Source organism: Lucilia cuprina, chromosome 5 (assembly GCF_022045245.1).
Source record: "Lucilia cuprina isolate Lc7/37 chromosome 5, ASM2204524v1, whole genome shotgun sequence".
Classification (NCBI taxonomy): Eukaryota; Metazoa; Arthropoda; class Insecta; order Diptera; family Calliphoridae; genus Lucilia; species Lucilia cuprina.
In genome coordinates, this window is record NC_060953.1 from 50,183,750 (window position 1) to 50,199,551 (window position 15,802).

Consider the following 15,802-nt stretch of genomic DNA (forward strand, 5'->3'; position numbering starts at 1 on the left):
TAGAAAATTTTCTATAATTTCTCTTTTTATAGAAAATTTTCTATAATTTCTCTTTTTATAGAAAATTTTCTATAAATTCTCTTTTTATAGAAAATTTTCTATAAATTCGCTTTTTATAGAAAATTTTCTATAAATTCGCTTTTTATAGAAAATTTTCTATAAATTCGCTTTTACTGGCGCTTTTCAAAAAAGTTCACTTCTTATTGATTTTTTTCAAGAAAAGTCTCCGTTTATAGAAAATTTTAGAAAAAGTTCTCTTTTTTATTGAATAATTTTGAGAAAAATCTCTTTTTATAAAAAATTTTCGAGAGAATTATCTTATTATAGAAAATTTCCGAACAAATTCTCTTTATATAGAAAATTTTCTAGATATTTCTTCTTCAATAGAAAATTATTGAGAATATTCTTTTTTAATAGAAAATGTTTGAGGAAATTCTTTTTTTAATGAAAACTTTCAAGAAAATCCCCTTTTGTTTAAAAATTTTCGAAAAAATTCTCTTTTTATTAAAAAATTTCAAAAAGTTACTTTTTAGAAAATTATTTTTTTTTTTTTTGAAAATTATGGAGAAAATTCTCCATTCATAGATAATTATCGAGAATTTTCTTTTTTTAAGAAAATTTTCGAAAAAAGTTTTCAATTTCAAGCTCATAGAATTGCCTTATAGAAAATAGTAATTGAGATATTATTTGTTAGTGAATTTCTGTTTGTATTTCTTTTTTTTAATGCAAAACCTTTAACCATTTACTACTGGTTATTATTACTTTTTTAAATTCTACTTATCTTTTCATCAGGTGGTTTTGCCTTTGATTAATAAAACATTTCCAAATTAAAGTTCTAATATTTATTTAGTTATTTTTGTTTCATTTTTTCCACACAAAGGTAAAATGTTTAACAAATTTCTATTTACATAGGCCAAAATGTAATTTGTAAACATAGAATTAGTCTTCCTTTGCACAAACAAACATATCTTGATTATTTTGTGTTAGTGTAGCTTGTTTAACAAACCACTTGTTTCCTTCCACATCCAAGCGGCTTTTTTTTCTTGTTTTCTGCTAAAAAGGAAACTTTAATATTTTCCTTTTAAGCAAAAAAAAAAAAAATTAAAAACAACAACAGCCACAAGAAAACATACGCCCGTACTCAAAATTCTTGTATAGAAGAGTAACTAAAAACCATTTTATATAAAGACATTAAAACAAACTAAACTTTAGATTTGAACAACAATTTTAAAAACCTCTAATAAGTAACATGTAACAAGTGGGTGTAATAGTTGGGAAATGTTATCATATCCTCCCCCTCCCCCCCCCAAAAAAAAGAATAATAATAAAAACAAAATATTTCTTGTTACTATCCCACACAGCAACATTTACAGGAGTTGTGCACAATTTTAACGAGGTTTCTTTTTTGTTGTGCAAAAAAAAAGTACAAAATAAACTTTTTAAATAAATATCTATTAAAAAACTATAACAAACAATTTTATTTCTAGGGCACAAAAGAACAAAAACAAACCTAAAAAAATAAATAAATAGACTAAACTTTGGAACTCATTATAGAACTCTTTCATTTGTAAAATACTTTCATATGAAAAAAAAATACTTGTAACAATGCTTAAGACTTAGAAAATAAAATTGAGATAGAAAATACGAAATCACAGACAAACATATTTGCTAAAAATATTTATAGAAATATTTTTATACATGAAGTAAAAAGCTTGTGATTTCAAACTCGTTAGCTTTAAATGCTTGAGTAGAATTGCTTTAGCTATGATATGAGCTAAAGACGATTAAGGTTGTTTTAGACATACGCTACATATTGAGAGTTAAAGATGTAACGATTGAACAATTAGTAATTTTGAATAATTTTCATTTTTAGAGATAAGTATCGTCATTTTTTATTTTTTTTTTTTGATAAAATATTTTAAATAATTTTTATTTTATTATAGAAAAAAATTTTCCTCTTTATAGAAAATGTTTGATTATTTCTTCTTTATAGAAAATTTTTGATAAATTCTCTTTTTATAGAGAATTTTGGATAAATTCTCTTTTTATAGAAAATTTTCGATAAATTCTCTTTTTATAGAAAATTTTCGATAAATTTTCTTTTTATAGAAATTCTCATTTTATAGAAATTTTTCGATAAATTCTCTTTTTATAGAAATTTTTCAATAAATTCTCTTTCTATAGAAAATTTTCGATAAATTCTCTTTTTATAGAAAATTTACGTTAAATTTTCCTCTTTATTGATTATTTCTTCTTTATAGAAAATTTTCGATAAATTTTTTTTTATAGAAAATTTTGGATAAATTCTCTTTTTATAGAAAATGTTGGATAATTTTTTTTTATAGAAAATTTTCGATATATTCTCTTTTTATAGAAAATTTTCGATATATTCTCTTTTTATAGAAAATGTTCGATATATTCTCTTTTTATAGAAAATTTTCAATAAACTTTTTTTCTATAGAAAATTTTCGATAAATTCTCTTTTTATAGAAAATTTTCGATAAATTCTCTTTTATAGAAAATTTTCGATAAATTCTCTTTTATAGAAAATTTTCGATAAATTCTCTTTTTATAGAAAATTTTCGATAAATTCTCTTTTTATAGAAAATTTTCGATAAACTCTCTTTTTATAGAAAAATTTCGATAAACTCTCTTTTTATAGAAAAATTTCGATAAACTCTCTTTTTATAGAAAAATTTCGATAAACTCTCTTTTTATAGAAAAATTTCGATAAATTCTCTTTTTATAGCAAATTTTTCATAATATCTCCTTTTTTAAAAAATTTCAATAAATTCTCTTTTTATAGAAAATGTTAGAAAAATTCTCTTTTTATAGAAAATTTTCGATAAATTCTCTTTTTATAGAAAATTTTCGATAAATTCTTTTTTTATAGAAAATTTCGTTTTTATAAAACATTTTATTTTTTTATGGAAAAAGTTCAATTCTCTTTTTATTATAGAAAATTTTCGCTAAATTCTTTTTTAATAGAAGGTTTTGTAATAAATTTTCTTTTTAGAGGATTTTTTTAAGGAAATTTTTAATACATTTTCATAAATTTTCTTTTTATAGGAAATTTTTAATCAATTTTCTTTTTATAGAAAATTTTTAATCAATTTTCTTTTTATAGAAAATTTTTAATCAATTTTCTTTTTATAGGAAATTTTTAATAAATTTTCTTTTTATAGAAAATTTTCGATCAATTCTCTTATAAAAATATTTTGATTGATTTTCTTTTAAAAGAAAATTTTCGATTTATTTTCTCTTTAATAAAAAATTTCGATTAATTTTCTATTTATAGAAAATGTTCGATAACTTGCCTTTTTAAAAAACGTGTTTAATAAATTCTTTTTATAGAAAAATTCTTTTAAATTATTTAAAAAAATTGTCGCTATATTCTCATTAAAAAATGTTCGATAATTTTTTTTTAAAGAAAATTTCCTATAAATTATTTTAAAAAAAATTTTCGATAAATTCTCTTCATAACAAAACGTGTTCTATAATTTCTCTTTTATAGAAAATTTCGATTAATCATCTTTTTAAATAAAGTTTTCAATACAAATGTATTGAATATATCATTTAATAATTTTTAAATTATGGAAAATTTTTCGATTAATTCTTTCGATAAATTCTGTTTTTATTGAAAGTTTTTTAATTAATTTTCTCTTAATAGAAAATTTTTGATTAATTTTCAAATACAGAAAATTTTCGATTAAATTTCTTTTTAATGAAAATTTGCTTTCAATTTTCTTAGAATAGAAAATATTTGATAAATTCTCTTATAAAAAAGTCGATATATTTCTTTTTTTATAGAAAATTCTCTTTTATGGAAAATTTTCGATTAAATGTCTTTTTATAGAAAATTTTCAAAAATTTTTTGTTTAAAAGATTTTTATACTTAGAAAATCTGTTATTTTAAAAATAGATTTTCGAATGATTTCGTTTTCATAGATAAGTTTCGATTAGTATTCTTTTTATGAAAAAATGTGTTAAATTTTCAAACAATTTTAGATAAATTTTCTATTTATAAAATATTATAAAATATTTTAAATAATTTTTGCAATAAATTTTATTTTATAGAAATTTTCGATAAATGTTTTTGTTATGGATTTTTTATATTTTATTTTTATGGAACAATTTTGATATATGTTCCTATTAGAACATTTTGTTAAATTTTCTTATGAAATATTTTCGTAAAATTGTTTGTTTTATGGAAATTTCTCGATAAGTTTTTTTACTTGATATATTTACACAAAAAATATATAATATAAATTTTCTTTTTATAGTTAAAAAAATATTTAGAGAAAATTTTTGAATTATTTCAATATTATAGAAATTTACGATTAATTTTCGTTAAAAAAATTTCGATTTTTTTTATAGGAAATTTAAGTTTTAATTCAAAATATTCACTTGACGAAAAGACCAGAAGCTTAAAAGCCAATCCAAATTAAAATACTCATTGCATAGATTTATGAAGAGAGAAGTAGAAAATCTTTGACTTTCTTAGGAAAAAATTGTAATTAAATATTGTTAAAAGGGTTAAGAATTAAGCAATATTAATAATCATACAACATATAATATTTACATGATGCTGATTCAAACCGCACAACATGTTCACAGGACCCCAAACTATGGCTGTAGCTGCGTTTGCCTATTGTGATGGTTTAAAGGTTATAAAAATGCTAACAAATGTAAAAAGCATGCAACGTTAAGCAAAGTAAAAGGGAATCAAACTTAATAACACAACAAAAACGACAACGACTACAACGATACAAAAAACGACATTAGAAAACTGTATGTGCATATGTATGTGTTATTGTTTGTATAAACTTGAAACTGAGCAAAAAAAAAAATGATTAAATAAAAAAATATAGTAAAAATGAAAGAAAACGGATGCAAGGATATATAAAAATTGAGGACGATTAAAGTCATCTGTACATACATGCACATGTATGCACTAACAAAATAAGGCATAACAGTGCCAGCAACAACTATAACAACATAGAGAAAAAACAACAATTCAAAGACGACTGAAACAGAAACGAAAACATTGTTTGTAAACCGCTAACAATACAAAGAAAACATTCTCATTCCTATTCCCACACACACACACACACACATAAATACATTCATATTCAAACTCAATACCAACTACCGGAAAAAAATGTGTATACAAAACAAACTGCTGTATCAACATTTAGTCACATATAAAAAGGATGAGAACGAGTTGATACAGAATAAGAAAAGCAAAAATAGAAAAAATTAAAAAGATGAAACAAATTCCACTAGAATAAACTAAATGACAAAAACTAAACACATACATACGTACACTGATACAACGAAATTAAAAAAAATATAAAACATACATAGTTGTTGTTTTTGTTGGTTTATTCTTCTCTTCCATTTATTTTGCATACATACAAATAAACATGTGTAAAGTAATAAACAGAGCTTAGAAGGAGTTTAAAAGGATTTTTGTAGTATATCTTTTGGCGTTCGGTTTGGAGATCATAGTTGGGTTCTTGCTATAACGTTATGAAGAATACAAAATATCCAACTCTATTGGTCCGCTATAGCAATAAGTCCGAAAAGTAAATGGATTTTCCATTAAAGTTAAAGATGTAAATTGCTTTTTGGTTATTAGCAAAGAATCGATCTGTCGAGTTTCAGAAAAAAAGTTTGATGGGGATTGCAGCTAGAAGATAATTTGAATGGATGTATATACATCAAATCCAAAATAATACACCTAGGCCTCTACCGGCCCTGTTGTGCGGAATAGAAACTACCACCTCCGTTCTACCAGACTCGAACGCTAACGTACCAGAGACTAGATTTAAAACGACTCACCACCATCCCGGAATGCATCTAAGAATACTGCCAGGGAAATTTAATACGAATGACACAAGACCTCCAGCAATATATCATTTTGCAATTCAATGCAACTTTAAAACAGTTATTGAAGAGATTTTGCTGGGGCTCCGATAAAACCGCAGAGTTTAAATTTCTTTCAAGTAACATCCACTTAACCTAGGCCGATTAGCCACAACTCTGAATCTCCCTCTCTCATTCCTCGATTTAAGTTTCTGACCAAAGCTGATGATGGAGTCAATAGTTAGAAACTGGTCCAGTTTTTTTGGAGCTTGTGGCAACTCTTTACTCCCCAAATGTAAGAAGAACAAAATGCGGAAATTCATTAACATAATGACTTCTAGGGAGCCGATATGGCCGAATGACGTTATCAAAGTGGCTGTTAGAACTATTGCCGAACCGAAGTCCTTCAGAGCCAGGACTATAATGTGGTGATGATCAAATGCATCCTCTATCTTTCCTTGGAATGATTTGACATAGGGTTAAACCAGAAAGCTAAGACAGAGCAACTGGTAGAGCTATTGCTGAACCAACTAGTCGCCTCTTAGAGCCGGGACTATAATCTGGAGATGATCAACCGCATCCTCTATCTTTCCTTGGAATGATTTGACATCGGGAATTATGACTGGATTCCTTAACCCATTGAGTATCTTTAATTCTTCTCATAGTTGTCAGGTTGATATTCTTTTTGGTTTGAGATTGAAACTGTTGTAAATTAGTAAAATTTTGGAAAAGTATCCTTTGTACGATAGGTCATTGTATGACTTTTACTTTGGGGAAGTTCTCATTGATGTTGTCATCTCAAGAGGATGCTATTGATACATGTTACGCATCTTATGGTTGAGGACCGTTACTCAGCTTGTCAGGCCAATTATTCGGTTCAGTTGACTTTGAACATTTCTACATCCTTTGTCACATTATTTCGACATACAAATATATCTCAAGGTACTGTTACCGAAACAGCAAAAGGAACGTGTATATATGTTGGTCCAACTCGGTTTCATTCCCCATATTATGCGTTTGTTGGGGTTTCGGAGAACCTTCTCTGGTACTTAAAATGTAGAGTTAATAAAACTGATAACGATGAACACTGCCTGAAGTCACGATTGTTTTTCATTAGATATTTTATACTTCACTGCGGACACAACACTTTCGAGTGTTGTCCATTATCAAAACAATGTTTACAAAACTGACTTTGTATTTTGTTTAAATTTGGACCAACCAGTACGCCACACGATCTAAGAGTTTTTTTTAAGGACACTGTTAATAATTATAAGACAAAGTAAAATGTAACGAGGGTATTGGAAGATATAAATATTTACACTAACAACGAATTAATCCTTTTACAAATCTGACTCTGATAACACAATTCCTTTGTTATAAATAAAATTTAGTTTGTTTTTTCTATATGTTGCTTCTTTTCGATTATATCTCTATTTGTGGTTTATAACTTAATACATAAAATTTACTATATACAACATATTAAAAACTTACCCTGGATTCATTGTTATGAATATTGAACATGTTGGATCCAAACGTAGCATTGTATCTTCGAAAAAGAATTTAACAACTTTTCTACCAATAGCTCTTTGTATCGTTAATATTTGTTGAGCAACCACAGATAATACTTCCAATTCAATGCGATTGAATTCATCGAAACAAGCCCAGGCGCCAGATTGTGCTAAACCCTAAAGAAAAGAATATTGGGAAAAATATTAACAGTAACTGGGATAATATGAAAATATTATATTTTAAATATATTATTACTTCTTTGGAGATAAATAAAATCTTTTCCAGGAACGAAATAATTGATGTCTTAAAACTATTACTTTCTTTTTACACAATTTTTATTATGTTGAAAGTGTTATAGGTTTTACTTTCGTTATTCCCAATTAACACAACAGTGTTGCTAATTATCTTTTTTTCAAACTCATTTTCGTGTCATTTTATTTTCATTTTCATTAAGATTGAAAAACTTAAGAGCCAATTACAATTTCATCCGATTGTTTAAACACCATGTAAGAAACTATAACAATTAAAAATTTCTCTCTAGAAAACCAACATATTTTACTGCTTCCTCTCTTCCATCTAACCATTCATTGTCATCATTATAAGGTCCACTTGAGAAAAGCTCTCAAGTGGTTTGTTGTGAAGAGCCTCTTCTATAACTAATGAAGTTAAAACACTTTAACGTATTCGTGTTATCAAGGTTAGATGCCAACATTTGTTTAGCATAATGGATAATCAATTAATAAGTACAGTTAACAAGAGGCCACTTCAGAAAACTAAGCGAGTGTATGTCTGTTTATGTGTGGCAATACAGCATTTAAGAGGTTAACAGTATCAAAAGATCGAACCGTTAAGTTATGTTTGTTACAGTTTGTAAGTATATAAAGTGCTTGAGTTGTTTGCAAAACTCATTCTAGCTTAGTCTTTCGACTAGAATACACATTCGCAAAAAGAGTGAGAGTGTCTTCTCTAACTTATAATTAAAATAAAGCTTGTTTGGTAAACATTAAAATGGTAAGTTTTTTCTCAAATTCACAAAAAAATTGAGATTGATTTCCCATTTTGCAGAGAATTTTCGTGGTAGCCTTTGCTATTATAGCCGTAGCAGCATCAGCTGCCATCGATAGTCCACTTAATGAATATTTACCACCATCAGAAGACACTGTTACTTCGGATCTTACTGATAATGATGACTCGGCTTTATTAGCCGATGACGGCTACCGCTACAAAACCTTAAGACGTTTGAAATATCGTCAAAGACGCGATGTTTCTGAAACTGCTAATGAGTATTTACCTCCTGCAGATGAAGCAACCGCAGCTGACCTGAAATCTGGAGAGCAATCTGAAGAATCTGCTGTTTTGGGTGACAATGGTTACGAATACAAAACTGTTCGTCGTTTAAAATATCGTCAACGTCGCGATGTCTCCGAAATTGCCAACGAATACTTGCCTCCAGCTGAAGAAACTAGCGAAGCTGTAGCTGAATTGAAATCTCTTGAAGAACCTGAAGAATCCGCAGTTTTGGGTGAAAATGGTTATGAATACAAAACTGTTCGTCGTTTGAAATATCGCCAACGTCGCGATGTCTCCGAGATTGCCAACGAATACTTGCCTCCAACTGAAGAAACTACCAAAGCTGTAGCTGAATTGAAGTCTGTTGAAGAACCTGAGGAATCCGCAGTTTTGGGTGAAAATGGTTATGAATACAAAACTGTTCGTCGTTTGAAATATCGTCAACGTCGTGATGTCTCCGAGGTTGCCAACGAATACTTGCCTCCAGCAGAAGAAACTACCGAATCTGTAGCTGAATTGAAATTCATTGAAGAACCTGAGGAATCCGCTGTTTTAGGTGAAAATGGTTACGAATACAAAACTGTTCGTCGTTTGAAATATCGTCAACGTCGTGATGTCTCCGAGATTGCCAAAGAATACTTGCCCCCAGCTGAAGAAACTACCGAAGCTGTAGCTGAATTAAAATCTGCTGAAGAACCTGAGGAATCCGCTGTTTTGGGTGAAAATGGTTATGAATACAAAACTGTTCGTCGTTTGAAATATCGCCAACGTCGTGATGTCTCCGAGATTGCCAACGAATACTTGCCTCCAGCTGAAGAAACTACCGAAACTGTAGCTGAATTGAAATCTGTCGAAGAACCTGAGGAATCCGCTGTTTTGGGTGAAAATGGTTACGAATACAAAACTGTTCGTCGTTTGAAATATCGTCAACGTCGTGATGTCTCCGAGATTGCCAACGAATACTTGCCCCCAGCTGAAGAAACTACCGAAGAAACTACCGAAGCTGAATTAAAATCTGCTGAAGAACCTGAGGAATCCGCTGTTTTAAGTGAAAATGGTTACGAATACAAAACTGTTCGTCGTTTGAAATATCGCCAACGTCGTGATGTCTCCGAGATTGCCAACGAATACTTGCCTCCAGCTGAAGAAACTACCCAATCTGTAGCTGAATTAAAATCTGTCGAAGAACCTGAGGAATCCGCTGTTTTGGGTGAAAATGGTTACGAATACAAAACTGTTCGTCGCTTGAAATATCGTCAACGTCGTGATGTCTCCGAGATTGCTAACGAATACTTGCCTCCAGCTGAAGAAACTACCGAAGCTGTAGCTGAATTAAAATCTGTTGAAGAACCTGAGGAATCCGCTGTTCTAGGTGAAAATGGCTATGAATACAAAACTGTTCGTCGCTTGAAATATCGTCAACGTCGTGATGTCTCCGAGATTGCCAACGAATACTTGCCCCCAGCTGAAGAAACTACCGAAGCCATAGCTGAATTAAAATCTGTTGAAGAACCTGAGGAATCCGCTGTTTTGGGTAACAATGGTTATGAATACAAAACTGTTCGTCGTTTAAAATATCGTCAACGTCGTGATGTCTCCGAGATTGCCAACGAATACTTGCCTCCAGCTGAAGAAACTACCGAAGCCGTAGCTGAATTAAAATCTGTCGAAGAACCTGAGGAATCCGCTGTTTTGGGTGAAAATGGTTATGAATACAAAACTGTTCGTCGCTTGAAATATCGTCAACGTCGTGATGTCCCTGAGATTGCCAACGAATACTTGCCTCCAGCTGAAGAAACTACCGAAGCTGTAGCTGAATTAAAATCTGCTGAAGAACCTGAGGAATCCGCTGTTTTGGGTGAAAATGGTTATGAATACAAAACTGTTCGTCGTTTAAAATATCGTCAACGTCGTGATGTCTCCGAGATTGCCAACGAATACTTGCCTCCAGCTGAAGAAACTACCGAAGCCGTAGCTGAATTAAAATCTGTCGAAGAACCTGAGGAATCCGCTGTTTTGGGTGAAAATGGTTATGAATACAAAACTGTTCGTCGCTTGAAATATCGTCAACGTCGTGATGTCTCCGAGATTGCCAACGAATACTTGCCTCCAGCTGAAGAAACTACCGAAGCTGTAGCTGAATTAAAATCTGCTGAAGAACCTGAGGAATCCGCTGTTTTGGGTGAAAATGGTTATGAATACAAAACTGTTCGTCGTTTGAAATATCGCCAACGTCGTGATGTCTCCGAGATTGCCAACGAATACTTGCCTCCAGCTGAAGAAACTACCGAAGCTGTAGCTGAATTGAAATCTGTCGAAGAACCTGAGGAATCCGCTGTTTTGGGTGAAAATGGTTACGAATACAAAACTGTTCGTCGTTTGAAATATCGCCAACGTCGTGATGTCTCCGAGATTGCCAACGAATACTTGCCTCCAGCTGAAGAAATCACCAAATCTGTAGCTGAATTAAAATCTGTCGAAGTACCTGAGGAATCCGCTGTTTTGGGTGAAAATGGTTACGAATACAAAACTGTTCGTCGCTTGAAATATCGTCAACGTCGTGATGTCTCCGAAATTGCCAACGAATACTTGCCTCCAGCTGAAGAAACTACCGAAGCTGTAGCTGAATTAAAATCTGTTGAAGAACCTGAGCAATCCGCTGTATTGGGTGAAAATGGTTACGAATACAAAACTGTTCATCGCTTGAAATACCGTCAGCGTCGTTATTAGTTATAATTAATATATTTAGCAAATTAAAAATTTAAATCAATTCTTTTAGATCAATTAAAATTACCTTAAAAAATTTACCCAAAGCCTTGTAATCTAAACCATCTGAACAGTTGAACACCACACATTTCTTAGCTACAGATTTTGCTAAATCTTTGGTAGTTTCGGTTTTACCAGTACCAGCTGGTCCTTCTGGTGCACCGCCTAAGCAAAGTTTTAAAGCGCCCATTAGTGTCCTGTATTACGAAAAAAAGTGTGCAGAAAAATTATATTACTATATAATTTCACTTATATGTTTACAAAAAATAACTGTCAATGATGTCCTTTTTTTTGTTTTGACTTTTACACAAAAATATTCTCGTTTTGTTTTACCCATATCCTGTCAGCCTTGAGGATATTAATGTATTGTCAAGCTATAATTTATGTATTTGTTGTTATAAGAAGGAAACTGTGTTATCAGAATATTGAAATTAAAAGCATACTTTTTTCTGTTAAATGTCATTTCGAAAATAGGCTTCTGACAGTTATTTTTTATTAAGGTTATTTTTTAGCATCATACCTATAACAACGATCTGTTAGTGGTGTTACTACCAAACGTGGTGTATTGCCCAAATATTCCATACCATATTTGACGTCAGTGACAACCATACTAACACATACCCATTCCTCACGTTCTAGAAAATTAAAAAGAATCTTAGTTGGTTTATTAAAATAAAACGCTATAACTTACTTTCTGTTACTTTCCAGTAGTAACGTAATTGTGACATCCAATCAAAATCCAATAGGGAAGACACTTTGTTGTCCGCCAAATAGGATACAACATCACGATCTAAATGATTGCAGTATTAAAATTTTTAGCAAATTATAATTTCAAGTTTACTTACCATGCACATCTAATACTATTAGAGCTTCTATAGTTATTCTGGTATTACTGGTTAAATCTGTGCGCACTAAATTAACCAGATCTGCTATCTGTTCTGTTGATTTAGTAAGATATTGTGGCAGTGTATTGTTTTCTATAGCCTCTTCTACCTAATTAAAGTAAAAAGAATTTGTTATTTTTTTACTCATCTGTTTATTAGTAAAGACTTTACCTCATATGTCCAGGCCATGCAGGATATTCCTAATACCACCTGTCCAGGCCATGATACCACCCATTGTATACGTTCAACCATGAAATAATCTTCCCAAGCAAATTTCATTTGTTCTTTGACACTGTCCAACATTGTGGCTTCAACTTCTTTGAGCCACAGTTCGACTAAACCCTAAATAGTATTGCAAATTTTAAAGTAAGAAATGAACTGGAAATGTTTTATTAAAATGATTTAAATTTTCTATAATTTTTTTAAGGCAATTTTGAGACTTTTTTAAGTAATAAAAATTTCTAATGTTTTCTATAAAAACAAAAGAATTTTTTGAAAAAGAATTTAGAAAAATCTTTATAAGAAAATAAATTTTATTTGAATTTCCGGTAAAAAAAATATTTTTAGAATTTTCTTTAAGAAAATAAAATTACCAAAATTTTCTATACCAAAATAAATTTTTCAATATGATCAAAAAATAACAGTCTTTACATAATTGAAAAGAATTTTCTGTAATAAAAGAAAATGTTTTAAATTTTTCTTCAAAAATGAAAAATTTTCTTAAGAAAGAAGAATTTTCTAAAAGAATTTTCTGTAAAAAAGTAATATTTTCAGAATTTTCTTTACCTTTGCAGGGTTTTCTTTGAAAAACAACATTTTTAAAAAATTTCAGAATTTTCTTTACCTTTGCAGGGTTTTCTTTGAAAAACAAAATTTTTAAAAAATTTTAAATAAAAAGACATTTTTTGAATATTTTATTAGAAAAGAAAATTTCCAGAATTTTCTTTAAAAAAGAAGAAAATTTTCAGTATTTTCCTTAAGAAAAGATAATTTCTAGATTTTTCTATAAAAAGTAATATCTTCGGAATTTTCTTTAAGAAAAGTAAATTTCCTGAATTTTCTATAAAAACAATTTTTCAGATTTTTTTTTTAAAAATAAGAAAATTTTCAGTAGTTTCTATAAGAAAAGATAATTTGTAAAATTTTCTATAAGAAATTACATTTTCCAGAATATTCTATGAGAACATAAAATTTCAAGAATTTTCAATAAAAAATATTTTTTTCCAGAATTTTCTATAAAAAAAGAAAATTTTCACAATTTTCTAAAAAAATAAAATTTTCTATATAAAAGAAAATGTTTATAATTTTAAAAATTGTCTATAAGAAAAGAAAATTTTAAAAATTTTTTATAAGAAAATAAAAATTTCCATAAGAAAAGAAAATTTTCTAAGGTCTTCTAAAAGAAAAAAAATTGGAAGTGAAAATTTCAATTTTTTTAGAAAGAGAAAATTTCCAAAATTTTTATTAGAAGGTTTTCTATAAGAAAAAAATTTTGGTGAAAAAATAATTTTTTATAAAAAAGTGTACTTTAAAACACTCCGATATGTTTAAAAAAAGATAATTTTCAAAATTTTCTAAAAATATAAAAATTTTCTATATAAAAGAAAATTTTTAGAATTTTCTATAAAAAATAAAATTTTAAAAATTGTCTATAAGAAAACAAATTTTAAAAATTTTCTATAAGAAAAGAAAGTTTTCAATAATTTCTATAAGAAAAGAAAAATTCTAAAGGTTTACTAAAAGAAAAAAATTGGAAATGAAAATTTCAATTTTTTTTAGGAAAAGAAAATTTAAAAATTTTGAAATAATTTTGTATAAAAAAATTTTGAAATTTTTCTATTAAATTAAACTTCAAAAATTTTGAAAAAAAGTTTACTTAAAAAAAAGCAATTTCGAAAATGTTTTAAATCAGATTTAACTTACATTTGCCAATTGTGGATTAATTTTTCGTACTAGCGAAACCTTTTCACCTTCGTCCGAGATCATTTGAGTTATTTCCATGCTATCATCAAAGGTCAACAAAGAAATCTAAAACAAAACATTGATCAGAATTTCTTTACACATTTAAAAGCTCAAAACTACTTACACCCTCAAAGCATTTTTTCAAATGAGGCTGTACTCTTAAAGGATCTTTCGTCTCTGATAGAATCTCCAACAATTCATCATTGGATAGAAAAAAGAAACGAGCAAAAAATAAACGTTTTTGTTCCAAATAAGTATTCAAACCCTTCTGTACAGTCTCCAGATCAGCCACTGCTTTTTTAAAGATTTCGAACATATCGGGATATTCGGTGGCGGCCATAACATGTAAATCACTAACAGTATTACGCATTATACGACGCCAAATTTTATCCACCGCCTTAAAGTTACGACCCTCCAAAGGCATTTGTCTCATGATATCTTCGGAGGAAAATATAGGCTCTAAATACATCCAAGTAATTTGCACGGAGGTCCAGGTATCTATGATATTCTGTATAAGTGTCAAACGATTTTCCCAGTCATCGGCCTTAGAACCCAAGGCAGCTATAAAGGGTGACCTTTTCATAGCCTGTGTACGCATAATATGATCATCCAAAAGTGTCTGAATATCATCTAATGCTGCCAAAATATGTGTGTCCGAATCACGGTATTGTAAAACATCAAAACAAACATCTTTCCAATCTTTTTTCATGCCATCGAGTACTTGATTTAAATCATATTCTTTGCCAGCTGCTATTGAAATTTCTTCCAATTGCGGCAATATGGACATAATGCCACAATCAATCATATCCTTAAGGGAAGGATACAAATCAGGATTGCAATCTTTGCCCAAAAATTTCGATATCATATCCCAGTGGCGTTCTTCTAGGCCATGGCGGCATATGGCATCCAATACCGGCAAATAGACACGAAATTTCTCAATTTTTACTCGTACTTGTTCCGCTGCACGTTTAGCCGTGGGATTATTAGCCAACTGACGTGAGAGTTTGTAAACAATCTAGATGAAAAAGAAGAATGATGAAGTTGGATTTCAAAACATAAAAGCAAAAGCAAATGAACCAGATATAACATGACAAAGTAAAACTACTGGAGTTTTAAGCAACAAACCAAGAGGATTTTCATAAAGTGGAAGTTCATTGGAAAATGATTGTTCAGCATTTCAATGATGTGTTTGTTGGCTGCAACCATGGCAATGTTAAGAACATATAATCAGTGTCGTTTGATACAAACATTTATTCTTGAGTTGAGTTAATGTTTAGTTTGTGTGAGAAGAGAATTATAAATTGAAATATTTGTAGTAATAAACGATCATAAACAGTATTTAATCTACAATAATAAGAAATTATATACATAGTTTTCAGGTCTTTTAAAGGTAACTCTATCAAGTTAGGTTTATGATTCCGATCTTAAGTTTAACACTTCACTCTTACCTCCCCAGCTGGTTGCCTAAGCATGTCGGAAAAAATCCTTGTTTGTCTCCTAATTTTTATTATATATTTATATGC

The 15,802-nt window shown here is 29.3% G+C and overlaps 2 protein-coding genes across 2 annotated transcripts in view; one reads left to right on the top strand and one right to left on the bottom strand.

Annotated features, from left to right (window-relative positions):
* LOC111680397 (dynein axonemal heavy chain 3) overlaps positions 1-15,802 on the bottom strand; it is a 110,243-nt gene that overhangs the window by 51,062 nt on the left and 43,379 nt on the right. Inside the window, exons 23-31 of the mRNA XM_046952533.1 lie at positions 14,404-15,294; positions 14,241-14,345; positions 12,489-12,659; positions 12,279-12,426; positions 12,125-12,223; positions 11,954-12,068; positions 11,462-11,630; positions 7,360-7,553; positions 7,088-7,103 (exon numbers count right to left, since the gene is read on the bottom strand). Of these exons, the coding sequence (XP_046808489.1) occupies positions 7,088-7,103; positions 7,360-7,553; positions 11,462-11,630; positions 11,954-12,068; positions 12,125-12,223; positions 12,279-12,426; positions 12,489-12,659; positions 14,241-14,345; positions 14,404-15,294 (1,908 nt within the window). The remainder of the gene's footprint in view (positions 1-7,087; positions 7,104-7,359; positions 7,554-11,461; positions 11,631-11,953; positions 12,069-12,124; positions 12,224-12,278; positions 12,427-12,488; positions 12,660-14,240; positions 14,346-14,403; positions 15,295-15,802) is intronic.
* LOC124419971 (paternally-expressed gene 3 protein) lies at positions 8,305-11,397 on the top strand. The gene is made up of 2 exons (XM_046951299.1): positions 8,305-8,388; positions 8,443-11,397. Exons 1-2 carry the CDS (start codon positions 8,386-8,388, stop codon positions 11,395-11,397), a joined length of 2,958 nt encoding a protein of 985 aa, XP_046807255.1. The 5' UTR covers positions 8,305-8,385.